The sequence below is a fragment of the Callospermophilus lateralis genome, chromosome 3 (genome assembly GCF_048772815.1).
Source record: "Callospermophilus lateralis isolate mCalLat2 chromosome 3, mCalLat2.hap1, whole genome shotgun sequence".
Taxonomy (NCBI): Eukaryota; Metazoa; Chordata; class Mammalia; order Rodentia; family Sciuridae; genus Callospermophilus; species Callospermophilus lateralis.
The window spans coordinates 26354455-26375298 of NC_135307.1; the positions used below are offsets into that span (position 1 = coordinate 26354455).

At 44.0% G+C, this 20844-nt stretch overlaps 1 protein-coding gene across 2 annotated transcripts in view; it reads right to left on the reverse strand.

Annotated features, from left to right (window-relative positions):
* Adck1 (aarF domain containing kinase 1) overlaps positions 1 to 17420 on the reverse strand; it is a 113505-nt gene extending 96085 nt beyond the window's left edge. The window contains exons 1-3 of one of the 2 annotated variants that reach the window (XM_076848065.2): positions 17351 to 17420; positions 5491 to 5635; positions 1827 to 1910 (exon numbers count right to left, since the gene is read on the reverse strand). In XM_076848065.2, coding sequence (XP_076704180.2) covers positions 1827 to 1910; positions 5491 to 5625 — 219 coding nt within the window. In that variant the 5' untranslated portion in view covers positions 5626 to 5635; positions 17351 to 17420. Of the gene's footprint in view, positions 1 to 1826; positions 1911 to 5490; positions 5636 to 14064; positions 14107 to 17350 lie in introns of those variants that run through there. The other variant, XM_076848066.2, reaches the window with a different exon arrangement.
* Positions 17421 to 20844: the final 3424 nt, after the last annotated feature.

A 20844-nucleotide genomic window follows, 5' to 3' on the forward strand; every position in this document is an offset into this window, starting at 1 on the left:
AAGTGGTATAAGGATCTCTAGTTTAGACACAAGGGAAAAGGCCATTCCAAAAGGCTAGATGAGCTCCCAAAGCCACAGAAAACTCAGGTGTTCTGACTACAAACCTTTTATTCTCTCTGGAGCTTCTCCAAAGACAAGGAACTAGCAGGGTATAACCTGACATTGAACCAGACATTAAATTGACTCAGTCCTAAGCATCATTGCTAAAGATAGAACATACAAAAGAAAAGGCCCAAACCTTCATCAAAGGAACCAACAGTCTAAAGAGAGAGAACGACATGTTACCAACTATCATCTGTAGCAGGAATAAAGATAGAGTGATTATATGAAAATAGGAAGATATCTCTAGAAAGCCACACAAGAAGTAATGATTGCCTCCAGACAGGAAAACTGGGTACCTGAAGAATCAGGGTAGAAGGGTTATTTTGTCTGTTTCAAATATTGTGTATTTTGAATTGTGTGCCATTTATATGTACTTCCCATTAAACAACACTTTGAGCATACAATCAGCCAAATCTTGAATAAAGAAAATTCTACATGATAAATTATCTAGTTTCTTCAATAAGCAAATAGCTAAATACAAAAAAAAATTAAATAAGGGAGGGAGAGAAAATGTTATAGACTTTAAAAGATTTAGGAAATGCCAACCAAATGCAAAACATGTACCTTGTTTGGATTCAGACTGAAACAAAAAATTTACTTTTATGTGTAACTAAAAAGAAAAAATAAATTTAAAAAAAACAGGTATTTGGGGGACAAGGGAGTTTTGAACATGAACTAACTGTTAGAGGCTATTAAAGAATTGTTAATCTTGTTAGGTTTAATCACAGTATTGTGATTATGTTTTTAAAGGTTCTTATCTATTAGAGATGCATACTGAAGCATTTACAGATGAAACAATATAATTTCTCAAGCTGTATCACAGTTCCACAGGAGATTATTATTCTATTTTCTCTGCTCTTATGGAGGGTTCTCATTTCCATAATAAAAAGTTTAAATAAAATTTAAAAATTGGGCTGGCTCTGTAGCTCAATGGTAGAGTGCTTGCCTAGCATGCGTGAGGCACTGGGTTCAATTCTCAGCACTACATAAAAATAAAATATTGTGTCCACCTACAACTAAAAAATAAATGCTTAAAAAAAACTAAAAAATTAATTATCCCATCCATAAAGTATGTCTGAGAAGGAAGGCATCATAGAGAGGAGGTCCAAACTCAGTCCAGAAAGATGACTAGTAATTTCCTAAGGGCAAGAGGGCATTCCAGCTAAGGAGACCACCGAAAAAGCATATGAAAATCTATCCAAACCTCTCTCTGGGGGAGCAATGTATGTATGCTTGGCTTCAGGCTCAACCTACGTTCCTTCCCTGGAAATCCCTCTTACTTGATCCCCCAACTCTCTGGAGTATCCAGATGAAACATCTATGTCAACTCCCCGGTTCCAAGTGAGGAGAGAGATCCTGAGATTGACAGCTCCACTTCTCCAAGAGGCCACTAAGAAGTCCTCAGAGGACAGGGAGCAAACTGACCTCTTTCAGTTGGGTTTTGCCTAACAAAGCAGTTTAGTAGCAGCTGAGTTATCCCAGGGACAGAGCCTACAACCCTCCTGAGTCATCCCCCAAAGCACCTCCTAGCTAAGAGCCAGGGGACCCAGCCAGATGCAGGTCTGGCAGCCATACTGATAGGCACTACAACACCCCCACATGGCAAATAGTCCCCACATCAGTACAGACTTCTGCCACCTCCAACTGCCTACAGGAAGCTTACTGGCTGTGCAGTCACTTCAGACTTATCCACCTGGCTCAGATGGGTCCCATTGGTCCCTTACCTTGGATCGCAGTTGCAAGTACTCCTCTGAGCCATAGGGAACACTCCTCAGGGAGGTGAGGTAGTCGTAACTGATGACAGCTGTCTGTAAACCAAGGGAGGGGAGAGCTTAGCACTCAGCACATTCTGCTCCTCTGCCCCAGCCCTGCAGCTGCAGCCCCTCACATGGGCTGCTAGGTCCACAGGAAGGGCCGGTCCCACCCTTCAGATGCTCTGCCCCCCCAGTCTCAGCCTGGCTGGTTTCCTCCTGATTCAGAGCTCTCCACAAAGCCCCATCTGCAGAGAGGCCCAATCTAAGGTTGCCCCATCCACCAGGAACTCTCAACTCTTTCTTATAATAAACCCTCACCTAAAATCATCCTGTTCGTGTTTCCTTCTTTATGAACTGTTTGAATTTAAGCTCCATAAACACCAGGACAGGTCCTTCCTGTTCATCACGGTACCCCTGGGTTAGTCAGCTTATCATTGTTGTGACCAAAATACTTAACAAGAACTTAGAGGGGGAAAAAAATTATTTTGAGCTCCAATTTCATAAGTTTAGTTCATGGCAGACGGACTCCATTGCTCTGAGCCCAGGGTGAGGTAGAACACTATGGTGGAAGGGCATAATGAAGAAGCGTTGCTCCCCCCATGGTGGCCAAGAAGCAGAGAGAGCAGGGGGCTGAGGGAAGAAGAACCCATCCAGCGCAAGCCCCCAGCAACTCCCCTCCTCCAGCCACGCCCCACCAGCCTACAGTTACCACCCAGTGAGTGCATTCAAACTAGGGTGGACCAGTAGGCTATCACTCTCACAATCCAGTCATTTCACCTCCTGCCTTGACACAGGAGCTTCTGGGCGACACCTCACATACAAACCAGGACAGCCTCCAATACCTTTCACAGTGCCAAGCACACAAGCAGATGCTCAATAAACATTAACTGAAAGAATGCTGTTAAACTTATCCCACTTCTCTATATCACAAATGAACATTTTATATTTATGGTTGTTCTAATAGTTTTGATTCTGGATTCCACAGCCAAAATTCCTGGAGAGGATCTCCTATCCCTGGTGAATCAGAAATTGATAGGCTCCCTGGTATCTCGTGCATGGAGGAGCCTTGAGGATTATCAAGCCAAACCTTCCTTTTTAGAATTGAACAACTGAGGACCCTAGAAATTAGCTCACAATATTTTCATTAAAAATTCTGTTTCTTAAGTTGCGCCTCCATTTGTGTACAATGAAAAGAAATTCATTCTGCTGTCATGTATACCTAATTAGAATAATAAATAAATGATCTTATATTTGTGAATTAATCCATTATATTATATATGATTATGATTCATTCCTTTTTCTTGTTGTATAGGACTTCACTGTGATTTTATGAACACACTCATACATGTATACATATATGTACATATATATATGCATACATGAATAATGAATTTTAATTTTACTGTTTATGACTATTTGGACTGGTTTATGTTATGAAGAATTTTGCTTTGCATCTTTTTTTAAAAAAAAAAACTATTTATTTTTGCTTTTTGTTGTTGTTGTTTTTAGTTGTATATGGACTTAATGCCTTTATTTGTTTCTGTGTGGTGCTAGGATCGAACCCAGTGCCTCATGCATGCTAGGTAAGTGCTCTACCACTGAGCCACAACCCCAGCTCCTATTTATTTTTATGTGGTGCTAAGAATCAAACCTAGTGCCTCATACTTGTGAGGCAAGCGCTCTGCCACTGAGCCACAATCCTAGCTCTTGCTTTGCATCTTTTAATGCATATCCCTTTGTTGTTCTCATGCACATTTTAGTCCTGGGTAACTGCCCAGGAAAGAATTACTGGTTAGTAGTAATTATTGTAATAATTATATACATATATATAATTACTAATGTATTTTGATTTAAATCGATGTGCTTTTTACTTGCCCCATCTGTTCTTATGTGTACTCTTTCTTTTCTTTCCTGTTTTATTTTGGAATTATTTACTATTTTTAAAATCATTCTATTTCTACCTCTGTTAATTCTTCCTCTTCTTTTACTGTTTACCCTAGGAATGACCATATGCACCATTGATTTATTCAAGTTGTATAAATTATTAATTTGATCTTGACAAAGTGAAGACCTTACAACACTTAAATACCAATGGCTTTTTGAGTATCTAAATTCTCTGTATATTTTTAAATCGATGTTACTGATATTGTATATTAAAGTTAGCATTAATTTAGACTTCCAAAAAAATTCTGTTTCTTTGTCTGCACTCTCCAATGCATAATTCCATCCAATATATACTTATTAAACATCAACCATAAACAAGACCTAGTCACTGAACAGTGTACTAGGGTGATCAAGACCAAAACTCTTTAAAGAAGATGTACCTTGTGGCTGGTTTATAAAGAACAGGTTTATGCTTCTCCACTCCTTTCCAACCATTCAAATCCCAAAGCTTAAGCTTCCCCCAGGATACTCATCCTGACTCCTGGGTACCAGTCATCGCTGGGTCTGATTATAGCAGCAGTCGTGAACCATGTGTCGTTTTCATTTTTTTTTTTTTTTTTTTTTTGAGATGGTGTCTCACTATGTTTCCCAGGTTGGCCTCAAACACAATTCTCACACCTCAGACTCCCAAGTAGCTGGGACTACAGACTCTCAACACCAGACCCACTTTTAGATTGCTTTTTAGCCCACTGGTGTCTGCTGGTGTGGGCACTCCTTGGCCAAGGCTCTTTCAAAGCTGGGTCTAGGTGGGACAGTTTATTTCTACCCTTCCAAGCAAGCAAATAAGGCAGTGTTGGGCCCCAAAAAGGTACCTGGTGATTTTTTCATATTTCATAGCCCAGGTATCTGCCTTGGTTTGTGACTCAGCCTACCCTTAAGGACAGTCATCACATCAGGGCCTTCTCCTCTGAGCCAGTCTCAAGAAAACACTTGATAATACTGAGTACTAGGGAAATAACAATAACAACCAAAACAGAGTTATATCTTAATACATATCCACATCATGGCTATCAAGAGGAAGAAAGGATGTGCTCACTTGCAGCAGAGGAGAGAAAGCCTGAGATATGGGCCAACCTACCTACCAGTGGGGCAACAATTATTGATCTGGGACTATGGGTCCCAGCAATGTCTGGGAGAGTGGCTCTCAGCAATTAAGAGGACATGATTACCCCAGGACGATATTACCACTGAGTTACAGGAGAAAACCTCTAGAGGTTTTCTCAGATTCTCTGAGGAGACTCTCAAAGTCCTCCAAGGCCCAGACACCGAGTATGAGTCCAGTACCAGAACTTCTCATACCAGCTTATGACAGCAAGATCAAGTTTGCTGGTAGAATTTATTCTGCAGTCTTTTTTCCACAAAGTCTTCCTTCCAAGGCATTTGCTAAGGAGCACTGCCCCTCAGAGTCATGACCAAATAAGATACAGAACCTAAAATGTAGAGACCTTAGGCCAGAGACCTCATGCAATCGCAATCCCGCTCTATTTAACCACAGAGTGCCAGGATGCGTGGACAGGAATGCAGGCAGATGAGCATGCGTGTCCATGTCTGCACAGCTGTGTAGATGGAGCCCTGGTCCAGGTAAGGGTATCTCCACATGTGTATGACCAGCTTGCCCATCTGCTACATGTCTGAACACCTGCAAGGAATACTGCAGTTCCTCTGCTATCCCCAAATGAGAATAACCTACCGTAGCAACTGCTCTGCCCACCCTGATGGCACCAAAGTCATTAGGGTCCAAATACTTGTTACTGTAGAGGAAGCCACCAGAGGCAGCAAGAGCCATGCTGGTCCATGAAGCAAACTTGAGAGCCTTTCTAGCCATGTCCCCCGACCTGGAGAAGAAAATAAAGTTGACAAAGATTAGCAGTTAAGGATTTCATAGTGAGTCAATCCAGGATTCAAATCCTGGCTCTGCCATTTATAGACTGTATGACCTTGGGTCATTTTCTTAATCTCATTGAGCCTGTTTCCTCATCTGTGAAATAGGGTGATACCTCACACTTGTCAAAATAAAATGAGATGATGTACATAAAATCCTTAGCATACTACCTGGCACAAGTTAATTCTCCAAATTTCCTTCAATAGTACCAGGCACTGACTCAGAGATAGGACACGGTGAATAAAACAAAGTTCTTGCTCACATAGATTGCATGCTAGTGGGGATGACAGATGGAAAAAAAAGAGATATATGACACCTAGAATATCAGAGCTGCTATTAAGTGAGAAAAAGAGAAGCAAAGAGGATAGGGATACAGAGAGACGAGGAGTGCTATTTTAGATAGGAAAGGGAGAAGAGCAAGTTGACCACTGCTATTTGTAAGTTTTATTCTATCAGCATACACACTTGGACATCAACAGCCTTTATGCCCAAGTCAAAAGTGGTCAGGTCCCCACCAAAATGGCAGCTGGGCAGAAGCAGCCAGTAGGTCCCCTACATGTGGCTGGTTTTCAAAATACTACTGTGGTTAGAATAGACCGCCCCTTTAAACCCCATAACTGGTATCTATTTCATCCACTCACTGCAGGGTGACTTAGGGTTAGGCACCAAATCATGCTATTGGTCAGTGTGACATTACTTGTACCTGCTCCATGCACCATGTAACTATACAGTCAACCTTTAGCCAGCATACCCAATGGGCTGCTCCCTTTTAGTTCCTAAGCATCTGTATCAGACTAAAGTCCTTGACCTTAGCTACAGCTGCCAAGGGAGGCCCCACACAGAAGTGCACCAAACCACCAGCCAATATATCCGACACAGGTTGTCACCCTGGCTCCCAGTCTGTGACCATCACTGTCCTATTCTATGTCTCTGCTTCCCCTTTGTCTGGAAGATACTGCTACAAATAGCCTTGTCTTCATTTTCTTTAAAAAGTCTATTTTGACTCATGCCTTCATAATATAGCCCCAGACTTTTTTTTAAGTATTCACAAGACATTCTCTTTTTCAATACTTTAACTTTCAACTTACATTTACAGTGTCTCTAAAGATACAGTTGACTGTTTTATGTTTGCAGCCTTCTTTTGCTAACCCAGCCATTGCCAAGTATGGTCAACCTGCGTGCAGCTTCAAATATGCAGGTTGCTCCAGTCCACCCCGTGGCCCACTGAACCATGGCTCTGGGGATAAGACTCAGGAATCTGCATTTTTGCTATGTTCTTCTTTTTTTTTTCTCCACATATTCTTATATTTTTTCCAGACTTTTTATTGGTGCATTATAACTATACATCTGGTGGGATTCGCTGTTACCTATTCATAGGTGTACATGATATAACAATATAATTTGGTCAAACCATCATCCAGTATTTCTCCTTTGACTTCCCTCCCCTCTCCCTAGGTCCCTTCCCTCTTCTCCACTGGTCTCCCTTCGATTTTCATGAGATCCACCCCAACACACACTTTTTTTTAACTTTTTTCTCTCTAGCTTCCACACATGAGAGAAAATATATTCCCCATTATGGTTTGGATGTGAGGTGTCCCCAAAAAGTTCCTGTTTTAATGCAGGAATATTCAGAGGTAGAAATTCTTAGATTACCAGAGCTGTGACCTGATCAGTCCATCCTAGTCTGAGTGACCTAACTGGGTGATAACTGTAGGCAGGTGGGGCCAGGCTGGAGGCAGTAGGTCACTGGGGGTGTGCAGGATTCATCATCCCTGCAGCCCCTCCCCCTGCTCTCTCTGCCTCCAGTCACCATGAGATAAACAGCTTTCCTTGGCCACTGCCCTTGGCCATGCCCTTGCTTCATCTCAGAACCAAAGTGATGGAATCCATCGAGCTTGGGCTGAACCTCCAAAACTATAACCCAAAATAAACATTTCCTCCTCTATGTTGTACTGTCAGGTAGTTTAGTCACGCCAACAAAAAGCTGACTAACACAAAAATGAGATGATGTACATAAAGGAGGTTGTTGCTGCAACTCACCTGACTGTGTGGTTCAGAAGCCTTTAGAACTGGTTTATGGAACAGTTTGGGAATGCAGTCTAGAAGAGCCTTTGAGTTTGTAAGCATAGGTTAATGGGTATGCTGGTAGGAGTGCAGAAGACTAGAATACCAGCAGGAATGCAGAGAGTAAATAAAAATTGTGCTTAGGAGATTTCAGAGGGGAACTGCATTTGGAAATTGGACTAGAGATCATTCACATTACATTTTATCAAAGAACTTGTCTACATTTTTGCTCACATTCTGAGACTTAGTATGAGCTGAATTTAAAGGTAATTAGCCTGGCAGAGCAAATTTCAAGATAGCACAGCATTCATGCAGTGGCATAAATATTGCTAACAGCTTTTAACTAGGTTCACTGCAAGAATCAGGAGCAGACAGAAGAGCCCAAGAATTCTTAAAACTTGAAGTTTGGCAAGAAAAAGTGTGTGTAAAGTTGGGGCCAAGGGAAGTGCAGTTGTTGAAGGCATGACCACCACTAAAGAGAATTTAAATACTTTGCATAGAGACAATAGGAAAGATGTTTGAGGGCTGCCACAGTCTGGCTGGGCACAATTCAGGAGCCACTTGTCAAAAGAAACTAACTTTCTTTTTAGAACCACACACGCCAAACAAAACAGCTCCTCAGGAAAAAACCCTCAGAGCCCAACTGCCACCACGGGCTTCCCACAAGCCACTCCCTCACCCCCAGCCTCTCCACCTCCCACAGTCCTCCTGCTCTTGAGGCCGATTGGCTGGGTCACATGGGCGGAGCCAAAAAAGTCCCCCAATGAGCAGCTCCGTGGCCTGAAAGGGCAGGAAAACAGTCCAATGAGCATCACCGCAGAGGAGCCAATCAGCTAGATGTTGCTGGGGCCGCTGTGAGCCAATCATCAGCTGGTAGTCTGAAAGGGCGGGGAAACAGCTCAATGAGCAGCTCCAATGAGCATCACCGCAGAGGAGTCAATCAGCTAGATGTTGCTGGGGCCGCTGTGAGCCAATCATCAGCTGGCAGTCTGAAAGTTTGCTGGGGCCCCTTCGGCTGTGGCTCTCAACAGAGGGCATCTCGGGAATTTGCAAGCCCACATCCCACTGCAGGCTCAAGCATACAGAAATGAAAACTCCTTTAAGAGACCATGGGGGTACCCTACTCCCACAGGGGTGCCCAGAAAACTGCTTCTCCAGGAGTCATTTTACTGTCCTCAGTCACCAAAGCAACTGCAATTGGGGTCCAAGGAGACCTGGCTTCTGTTCAAGCAGCAAGTCTTGGTATCATGGTGCCAGTTCTACAGGAATGCAGGATATTGGAGATAAGAGGTCTTGGGGACATCCACCAGATTTTAAAGAAAGGCCTAGAAGGCCAGGCAAAGTGTAGCAGGGTCAGACGTCTGAGGGCTGCCAATGAGAGGGTGATATATGAAGCTGTAAAGGTGAAGCGCAAGCTGCAGTTGAGACCCCCAGTTTAAGACATGCCAGTAACGTGGGCCATCTACAGAGGAAAGCTACTGGCTATAGAGAAAGCCCAGCTAACCAAGAGGCCCCGTCAGGGACAAAGGAAGGGGTGGCCCGGGCACTTTAAAGAGAACACTGTGCCCCCGCGTACCCCAGATGCTATATATGGAGCTATCGGACCTAATGGTTGCCCAGCTGGGTTTCAGTCTTGCTTTGGTTCCATCCCTTCCTTCTATGCCTCTATTTCTCCCTCTGGGATTGGGAATGTCTATTCTGTGTCACGGTGTATTGGATATACGTAACTTGCTTTTGGGTTTTACAGGGGCTCGCAGCCAAGAGTGTGCCTTAAGTCTGAGAGGAGACTTTGAACTTGGGACTTTTAAAACTGTTAAGACTATGGGGATTCTTGAAGATGGACTAAATGCATTTTGTAATGTGGTCATGAGCTTTTGAGCCAATGTAATGGTTTGGATATGAGGTGTTTCCCAAAAGCCCCTGTGTAAATGCAGGAATAGTCAAAGAAAATATTACAAATATTACAAAATATTTTTTGATTTGCTAAGAGTTTCTTTGTGGCCTAACATACAGTCTATTTTGGAGAAGCTTCTATGAGCTGCTGAGAAGAAAGTTAATTCAGCTATTGTTGGATGAAACATTCTACAGATATCTGTTAAGTCATTTGATTTATAATATCATTTAGGTTAGAAGAGTCTTTAGTGAGCTTATGTCTGGATGACCTTTCCACTGGTGAAAGGCATACTGAAATCATCCAGTATTATTATACTTGGTAATAGCTGAGACTTTGGGTAGTGTCTACTTTATATTTATTAATTCCTGATATATTGATTTATTTCTATTGTTTAATTTGGTTATATTTCTCATTTGCTTAGCTACTCTTCAAATGAGATTTGTTCATTTGTGGGCTTGGGAGTTTGTTTTTTTATTTCTTCTTGGTAATGTATTTCTCTAAGTATTTTCTGTAGTACTAGCTTACTAGTCATGAATTCTTTTAGTCTCTACCTATCTTGGAACATTTTTATTTCTTCTTCAATTCTGAAGGATCACTTATCAGGATTTAGCAGATTTGATTATGTTATTTTCTTTCACAGCTTGGAACACATCAAACCCAGCCCTTCCAGATTTTAGAGTTTGTGCTTAGAAATTGAAAGTCATTATGATTTGCTTGACTCTAAATGTGACCTGATATTTTTCTCTTGGGGCTATCCTTATTCTGTATGTCAGGCATTTTAATTTTAATGTGTTGTAGAGAGATTTTTTTTTTCTTTTGTAGTGCTGGGGATTGAATCCAGGGCCTTGTGCATAGGAAGCAAGCACTCTACCAACTGAGCTATATCCCCAGCCTCAGAGACTCTTTTCTGGCAAAGTATCCTCTTCCCATCAACTCCCAGAGGATTCAGGCATGCCCACTTCCAACCTTCTGGCAGGACCCCACCTAAACCTACCTTTTCACCTTGCTTTGTATAGTCTCACCTGCAGTATTTCCTGCTGAAAGGGGTAAAAAGTTCAGGCCTCCCTCTACTTTGCTTTCACCAATATAAGGTTCCTAATCTGACCCAGAAGTAGGCCTGAAATGAGGCTGGGTGACCTCAGTTCCTTACACATCCTCCTTCTTCAAGATCTTCAAAGTGGCCAGGTATGGTGGCACATGCCTGTAATCCCAGCAGCTCAGGAGGCTAAGGCCAGAGGATTGCAAGTTCAAAGACAGCTTCAGCAACTTAGTAAGGCTCTAAGCAACTTAGCAAAACCCTGTCTCTAAATAAAATATAAAAAGGGCTGGGGATGTGGCTCAGTGGTTGAGTGCCCCTGGGTTCAATCCCCAGTACCAAAAAAAAAAAAAAAAAGAACTCAGGCTCGGGAACTGGGTGAAGGCCTGGTCTGACTGCTCACCAGCTGTGTGACCTCAAGTAAGTCACAACCACTTGGGGGCCCTGTGTAATCATCTAGTTGAGGGAGCTCTTGAGAGTACCCAGCTTACGGGGTCATTTTAAGAATGAAATGAGACACTGCTTTAACATGATGCCTAACACACCCAGAAAATGAGACTTCCTTTCTTTGTGATTGTCTTCATCTCTGAAAAGTCCAATAGGACTGGGGCTACAGTTCATGGCAGATTACCTGCCTAACATGCATGAGGCCTGGATTCGACTCCAAGCATCAAGAGAAAAAAGTCAAAGAGCTTATGTAGAGGTACTCCTAGATTAGGTACAGGCATGAATAATTAATAAGAGGTGGGGGGTAAGGGGCTGACCATCACTTCTTGCCTGAACTATTCAACCACTCACTGCATTGCAAACCAGCTCTCACACCCCACACAACCCTCACTCTTGCTGGAAGTATCACCATCATCTTTAAGTGCATTCATATCATTTCTAACACCCTCCACCTACCGAAAAGTCCAAATACCCTGGCAAGACAGTCAAGGATCATTGCATTCTCATCCCAACCCACCCTATCCAGCTTTATCTCCCAAAATAGCCCTCTACAGCCAACCCACTCAAATAGCCTCATCATCCCCCATGAGGCTCTGTGAATGCCAATCACTCAGAACTCATTGTTTTATGAGTTCTTTAGCCTCATTATACTCTGCTTATATCTCTAACAATCTGGTCCTATATCTGCCTCTTCGACTAGATGCAAAAAGTAGCAATTCACTACTAAATAAATACCGTGTGGAGCATTCCAACAACTTTATGTTCGTTGGCATCCATTTTGAATATAGGTTAAACTTTTCCATGCCAGAAGCAAGCCTTAGTCCCCTTGAGTCTCTAGTTCTGACTCCTTCCTCAGTATGGTTGATCCAGATACCTGCCTCCTACAACCACTTCTTGCTGACCACCTCCCTATGAGGCAGATACAATCTACCTTAGAGATACAGTCTACTGCAACATCAGCGACCTCCTTCGTCTAAGAATTAGAACTCCCCAAGGCAAAGCTGCTGGGGTGCACTCTGAACACACACCAACAAAGGCTTTGACCCACAGGTGTCTGTCTGTCTGTCTCTCCCCTGCACCCACTGCTGGTTGAGCTCCCCAGACTTCCCATCAGCTTTCTTTTCTTAAGGAGCTGCGAGTAATAAAAGGCTTCTGTTATTTCCTGTGTTTTAGTGAGCTGCCTCCCCTGTGTCTTACCTGACCAACACACCTGAACCTAACTTCTGGCCTAGTCAGGACTCTCCTAGAGATCGGCTCTCTTGGAAGGAATAAATTGGACACGGGTCACATACGAGCCACAATATAAACACGTTTCCTTCGAGAGGGAAACCTGGTAGCAGGTCAGACACATGTGTTAGACCATCTGCCAAAATAAAGAAAGACCCTGTCAAAGGGAGACTGTGAACATCCACCACCAAACCTCTCAGATCCCCATCAGGGAAGGGCTCAAGTTTATGGCCACCTTCCTAAGACAGACCTCAGGAGCATATTAGAGGTAAGCACAATAATAAGCCTGCTAATAAATAATGAAACGAGTGAGTGGGTCATTCCCTGGTCTGCTAGTCTATTAATGTGGAAACTTAAGTCCAGCTAGACACTCCCACGCTCTAACCACCCCAATGGCTCCCACCTCGCGAAGAGCCAAGGCCTCGGATAAGCACAGCCTACAAGGCCTTACAGGATCTGCCTCCCCGCTTCCCTCTAGGCTCTGAAGCCCTTCCCACTCCCCTTTACTCGCTCCACTCCAACCGCACTGCCTCCTTACCAGTCCTCAAACGCGCCCATTACGTGGTGGCCCCAGAGCTTTCATACTCTCTGTTCTTTGCCTAGAACAGAAGCTGGCCATTTTATCCCATAAAGAGCCATCCAATAATTACTTCCGACTGTGCAGGCTATACTATCTCAGTGCAGCGACTGAACTCTGCATTGTAGCAAACATAGACGACCACAGAGGACATGTAAAGTAAGGACTATGGCAACATCTGGCCTTAGACATTAATTTGCCACACCCTGGCACAGCGCATAGTAAGTGCTCCAAAAGCATTTATTGAATGAATGAGTCAATATTCCCCTTGAGGCCTGTGCAGAGCCAGTAATGACAGATTTCCCTGTGAAAATACACACCCTGGGCTGCCAGTATGATAACCATTCCTGCCCATCACCCTCTGCACCACCACCCAGGACGTACTCACCTGAACCCCTCTCCTCCAGAAGGCCATCCCTACCCTTGAGACACCTCAGGGTGAGAAGTGGCAGCAAAACATCCACTCCCACAACCCACTTTTCAAGAAACTGTCCTCAGTAATAAAAGAAGTGGAAATTGAAATACATAAAATAGATGATATAGGAGCCAAACTGTGTCTAAATAGATTGGAGCTGGAGTTTTCCACAAGGAGTCGGTGAGTGTTTAACATGCAAATGAGCTGCTTCCCTGAGGGTATTTTAAAAGACCTGTCAGGTGTGAAATATGTCTGTCGATGAAAAACACCTTTCATTATTAAACCCTTTGCTAATGAATCACCTGCCCAATTCTGTTTATTTGCCTTTTTGACTTTCACCTGACTTAGCTCTGGATAATAGTACATAACTTGCAGGGGGTTGAGGCCACCAAGGGCCTAAATCCTGATCACTAGATAATATTATTAGTAAGAACTAACCTTCACAGACCCCTTTACACTCATTAAACATTACACACAACCCAGTAACAAGGATCATCATCCCCAGGTATAAATGAGGAAGCCAAGGAACAGAGAGGTGGCTCAGCTCATATTCACAGCTTGGACAGGGCCTTCCCACTCCAGGTGCTCAGTTCTCCTTTTTTATGGCACATGACCTCTTTAAGAGGTCACCTGGACCCCCAGGTGTGAATCAATATTGGTTAAACAAAGGAATCCCTGACTGATGCCAAGGTCCTAGAGCAGTTAAGAAAAATAAATCTCACCCAGGCAAGGAATAGAAATCCTCAGTTCGTCCTGGGAAGGGGGCCTCGTGGTGAAGAGTGGAAATCCAAGCGCAATAAGGTTCTTTCTACTGTCCTCGAGTAAACGCGACAGTCACTTTGGGCAGGACTATGATCTCTGACCCTCCACCACGCCCAAACGGTGGCAGGTATGTGGAAGCCACTGTGTGGAGCCTTAGAAATCCCATGTCAAGATCCAGGAGTGTTCCAGTCCATAAAGTTGCCTTAGCTGCTTCACCATCGAATCAATGGTAAGAATGATCTCCATCTCCCTAGTCCAAGGAAAAACCCTGTGGGCCATAAAATCAGGCAACAGGAAGTTCACAGTGGGAAGTTTTGGTCAAACAAAATATCCATCCTAAATAGAACTAAATAGAAAATCAAGCACTTACCATTCATGAGGTCTATAAGTAGGTAGGCCTTTTCTTTCTTTCCTTCCTTCCTTCCTTCCTTCCTTCCTTCCTCCCTCCCTTCCTTCCTTCCTTCCTTCCTTTACCAGGGGTGGAACCCAGGTGCAGAACCCAGGGGCACATAACCACTGAGCCACACCCCACCCCTTTTTTGCATTTTATTTAGAGACAGGGTCTCACCAAGTTGCTTAGGGTCTCCCTAAGTTGCTGAGACTGGATTTAAACTTGCAATCCTCCTGCCTCAGCCTCCCAACCCACTAGGATGACAGGCCGTTCATCTCCTGACCCTCCCCATGCCACATCCCAGGAGTACAGGTCTGGAATCATCTCTCCCTGCTTAGCACACAAGTGGGAATGGCCACAGAAGAAAGGTACTTTGGGAATCTAATTTCATTAATCCTCTTAGTGACCACAGCCTCCTCCCATTTCCTAGAAAGACTATTAGACAAAAAAAGGTTTTTGTTCCCTAAACTGTTCCCAAGACTGGAAAAGACACAAAAATACTCTTGGAGAAAGTGGACAGGTCCTCAGAAGAACTTGGTCAGTAAAATGAATAAAAAGCAAATGAGTCAATGCCTAGGGACGGTGTCATGGGCCTGAGTGAGTTTACAGTCTGCCGTGTCCTTTAGAGAACTATGAAGTCCAACGGAGAAATCCAAATTTTAACCATACCCCCTTTCCTCATGTTTAATGCCCAGAAGTTGCTTGAATCGATATTGGTTAAACAAAGGAATGCCTGGGCTGAGGCTGGGGCTCAGTGGCAGAGCACTTACGCTGCACTTGTGGGGCATTGGGTTCAATCCTTAGCACCACATAAAAATAAACAAAAAAAATAGAGGCATGTTGTCCATCTACAACTATTAAAAAAAAAAAAAGTAATCTCTGACTGTTGCCAAGGTCCCAGAGCAGTTAAGAAAAATAAATCTCACCCAGGCAAGGAATAGAAATTTTCTATTCAGATCATCCTGGGAAGGGAACCTTTAGGTGAATAGTGGAAAGCCAAGTGCGGGTGCTTCCAGCAAGACAGGGACAGTGCTCAGTGTTTCAACCTCTCACACAACTTCCACAACTTGACTCCAAGGTGCATACCGTGAAAGTCTCAGCCTACAGACAAGGAAGGGAAGAAACTTGGCTGATGAGCCAGAACCTGAATGCAGGTGTGTCTGTTCTAATTAAGAAAGCAAAGGGTGGACTAGAACAAGCAGCTTGCTGAGCCTGGAGGTGGACCACAGAGACTCTCTGACATAGGAACCTAAACCCAGAGTATTCAGTGAGCTGCTCTGGTTGGAGAGAAGGGGACAGAAAACTAAACCAAGCACTATTCTTCTCTCACAGGACCCTTCTCTGTCAAGAAAATGAGTATATATCAGACAGGAGTAAAAGGCCACTCTCCTAGCAGAGATCAAATCTTACATCTGCAAGGACTGTTGAGTAATAACCAAGCAAATAATGACAGTAAGACAGAATATTATATAATCCAGGAAAAATGACACCTGTAGGAAGGTATGAAAATCTGCACATAACACAGCATGTTGGTGCACAGTATGGTGGCATGGGACATGATGGCACATGCCTGTATTCCCAGCTACCTGGGAGGCTGAGGCAAGAGGATCACAAATTCCAGGCTGGTCTCAGCAACTTAGCAAGACCCTGTCTCAAAAAAATAAAATAAAAAGGGCTGAAGTTGTAGCTCAGTGGTAAAGCATTCCAGGTTCAAACCCCAGTAACAAACAAACAAACAAACAAACAAAAACTGTATATAAAGAAAGGTGGAGGATTAACCAAATACTATGTCCAAAATAATATGCAAATGTTTACTACAACTAGAAAAAGTAAAACTGGCAAACAAGGACAAGAAGACCATAACCAAATGTGAAGAGAGGACTTTTGCCTATAAAATAATGCTACGCCACTATGGTCCCCAGACCAGCAGCATCCACATCCTCTAGGCACATGATAGACAAGCAAAACCTTGGTATCAGTACCAGATCTACAGTACCAGAATCAGAAGCTGGGAGGAAAGAGTCCAAAACTTTGTGTAGTAACAAGGCCTTCAGGTGATTCTACTAGATATCTAGGGCAACAAGAAAATGCTTAAAGAAAACGTGTGACAGCACAAGAGCCGAAAGCAGGTGTGTCTGCTCTGAGAGCAAAGGGTGGACTAGAACAAGCAGCTTGTTCAACTCAGCAAATATTTTTTGAGCACCCGCTATGCACCACGCATCACGAAGGGAATCCATAAATACTTGTTGAATGACTTCCTAGTTAGTGGAAAATAAACACCACTTAACCCTAGGACAGAGCTGTAGTTGGGGTTTTCTACAAGCTGCTCTCCACACCCTCTGGGTGTTGGCACACATTTATCCCGCGATCCGAAAGCACAGGGCCCCTGCAAGGTCCTAGAGATAATTAGTGGACAGGGGAACGTGGCAAGCCCAGGTGCAGGGCTGGCAAGTCGGGGTCGTCCCTGCTAGAAACCAGACCACGCTCCAGCCCCAGCTGCCTTTGACGCGGGGCCCAGTGCCACCTGGGTGTGAAGGCTTCCTGCTGAGCCACCTGCGGCCCTCCTCCAGCTCCGCCTCCTCGGGTGCACGCAAGGCTGTGCCACTCAAGGACAGTCCACTAATACCCGCTGGAGCGCCAAGCGAGAGAGTCACCGCGGAGGGGGGCGGGACACTGCGAGTTACCCGAGACACGTGGCCGCGCGCCGGGTGACAAGGTCGCCGGCTGGGGTTCCTTCCTTGCTCTCCAGCAAAACCGGAACCGCGCCGGGCGCGTGCCCACCGGCTTTCCCGCGCTCCAGGCACGGCCTGGTCCGCCCCGGCTCTGCACCGGCCCGCCGCTGGGACCCCACTCACCTCCGGCAGAGCCCGGCGTCCCCCCGCAGCCTCGCAGTCCGGAGTTGGCTGGAAACGGAGCCCTCGGCCGCCCGGATTGCGCTGGGCGAAGCCGGCGCGCGCGGCCTGCCGGGACTTGTAGTTCGCGGTTCCTTGAGCCGCTGGCAGCGGATGGAGGAGCCGCCGCGGTCCTCGGACCTCTCGGTCCCTGGAGGCAGAGACTCTGATGCTCTCACGGAAAACTTGATTATCAAGATTTGCGTTTAGTGAATGCAAGTGATGCCCTTGTGGATTTGTAGATTTTAAATAAGGTATCAGAGCCAGTAGGTGAAGAAGAAATTCATTGACATTGCTGAATGGTAAGAATATGCAGGGTACCTGTGGCCCTCACGTATTGACCTGTATTTACCGAATGTTGACTTATAAGATGTACGCTGGAGACATTTATCAAACATGTATTCATTCCATTAATACCTCTTCCCTTTGTCGGGGATTCAGATGTTTCATCTGTTGCTTCAATGTCTGTTTTGGTTCTGGGATTGAACTCAAGGGCTCTTTCCACTGAGCTGCAAGCCCAGCACTTTTTTTATATACATAATTTTTTTAAACATTTATTTTTTAGTTGTAGGTGGACACAAGACCTTTATTTTATTCTTATGTAGTGCTGAGGATCGAACCCAGTGCTTCATGCATGCTAATTAAGCATTCTACCTCTGAGCCACAACCCTAGCCCAAGCCCAGCATTTTTTATTATTTATTTATTTGTTTTATCTTGGGCTGACCTCCAGCTTGCGGTCCTCCTGCCTGAACCTTCTCCAGTGACTGGGATTATAGGCAAGAGCCTCCACAGCCATCACGCCCAGCTATTTCAATGTAATCCTAACCAAATTTCCAACAAGATTTTTCCCCCTGGACCTTTAGAAACTATTTTAAAGTTTATATGGAAAAATATAAACTTTAAAATAGTTTTATATAAACTTTAAAATAGTTTTGGCACAGCCAAAACTCTTGAAAAAGAATAACATGCTTGCCCTTCCATGTTCCCCATGCACCATAAAGCTATTAAAAATTGTGATATTGGCATAGGGTTACACAAAGGAGAAAATGGAACCTCCTGATGTATGGGGGGCCGCCATGAACAGGAGCTGAGCCGGTAGGAGCTGAACCGGTACCCTTCGCCTTGAGCAATGAGGGTGTGGAGCTGGCTTCGCTCACAGTGCGTGTGTCTCAGAAATCTTTCAACTCAAAAGTGGGCTCCAGCAGCAGACGCTGGTGCCAGTGGGCCTGCATCTGCCCCAGAGCAGCAGCTGGGTTACAACCACTCCTGATGCCGGCAGGACAAGAATGCAATGAAGAGGCTCAATATAAATTGTCTGAGTATTTTTTAAAAAACAGCGGAAAAATAAAATTCGCTTCTCTAGAAGTAAAGAATCCCCAGTATCAAGGCCCACCACAAAAAATCTTCCCTTTTTCCTCTCACTCTCCGAACACTGATCCTAGCACATAAATCCCAAAAAAAAAAAAAAAAAAACTTCACCTTAATATTTCAAAATACAAAGAATCCACAAAAGAATCCAGAAAAATCCACAAAAGCTTGCTTTCCCCATGGGAGAGGACTGAATTTAGCAACACATATTTTATCAATCACCACAATAATCTCTAGTGGGACCTCCAATTCTCTAATTTCCTATTCTCTATGCCTAATTATGGTCTTCAGAATTGCAAAATAATTTTTTTATTTTTCTAAAGACAAAAAAATTCCCTACATGTTATGAGTTTAATGTCAGTCACTTTCTTCTAATTCTCTTCCTTTTCACAAACCAATCCGATACTCTGAAAACCTAAGCATGCTTAACGACTTGAGAGAAAACCAAACCCACTAAATTTCTAAAATTCATGTTGGAATGTCCCCGTCCCTGTCCCAGCCTCATCTGCAAAGATATTCAACTAAATCAGTCAGGATCCCTCCAGGTGAATTGGGCTGGCACTAAATAATCACACACAGGAAGTACCTTTTTCTTGGGGTTCAGTGACAGCTTCTCTGCCCCAGCTCCCACAAGGGAGGCAAGAGAGGCAGGCAAAAGAGAGAGAACACACCTGAAACCCTATTAATTAGGGGAAAGACATTCGAGAAAGTTCCACCCAAATGAGGCAAGGGATTGGGTTTCAGAGGGGTGTAACCCAGTCCCATTGGGTGACACCCATTCTCAGAGCTATAATTCCTTGCCAAGGGAAGGTGAGGTTCACCTGCTTTCATGCTGCAAGGGGAAGCCAGTTCATTGCTCAAGGCTAAGGGTACTGCTCAGCTCATGTTCATGGCACCCCTGACACTGATGAGCCCAGAAACTGATTCAGTTATCTATGGAATGTTTTTGTTGTTTTTGTTTTTGTTTTGGTACTGGGAATTGAATTCAGGTGCACTGGACCACTGAGCCACATCCCCAGTCTTACTTTGCTTTTATTTAAAGACAGGGTCTCCCTGAGTTATTCAGCACCTCTTCTTTGCTGAGGCTGGCTTTGAACTTTCAATTCCTCCTGTCTCAGCCTCCCAAGCCATTGGGATTACAGGCATGTGCCACTGTACCCAGCTGGAATCTTAATATTTGACAGGATTGGATTACAGATCAGTGCAGGCAAGAGAGACAGTTCCATATATAGGCTGGTCAACAAGTTATCTGCCTTAACTCATCCTACATACAAAAACTCATTCCAGGTGGACTAAAGACACTAAATGAGAAATTAAGTTCTTTTAAAATGAAGAAAATAAAGCCAAATGCCCTTATGAGCTCAGAAGTTTTCATAAGTGTCATAAACACAAAGTATAAAGAAAATGCTTATAAACTTGAAGTACATTAAATTTAAGAACTCCTCCTCATTGAAAGGTACCATAATAAGAAAAGACAAGTCGCACCCGAGGAGAAAGCAACTACAGAACAGAGAGATTGTAACTGGGGAAAATCCTAAATAAACCCTTTAGCTTCACTTCCTCTTACTTAACATACAAACGACTGATTCTGGAGGTCCCACAGTTGGGTGATAATGTGATTAGTCTTCCCCTTGCTCTGCTGGAGGTAACACCTCTGACATGTGAGTGATGATAACCATTGTCCAGGTTACTCCACAGGGACTCAAGGCCACTTTTGCTGAAAACACTGACTTTTCACTTGAGCAGCTATCCAATGAGAGACTGGAACAAGATTAAGACACTTGGCATCTCTGTCTTCATATTGTGTATCTCCTTTGTTGCTTTGCCCTTGGGCCAGATTCCACCGAGTTCTGCTTGTAGACATGTCAATCATTTGATAAATGTTTTGTCCAAAATTATAATATATGGTTAACTTGTCCTAGACTTGCCCAGTCCCCTCCTCTCTCCCTCCCCCATTCAAGGTTAAAGACCCCTTCTCCTAAAGACCCCTGGCCATGACTGGAAACACCAAATCAGGAAAGGAACAAAAAGAGGTGGTACCAGAGTTCCTGGAGATTTCCACGTATTCCCAAAAAAGACGTGACTCTTC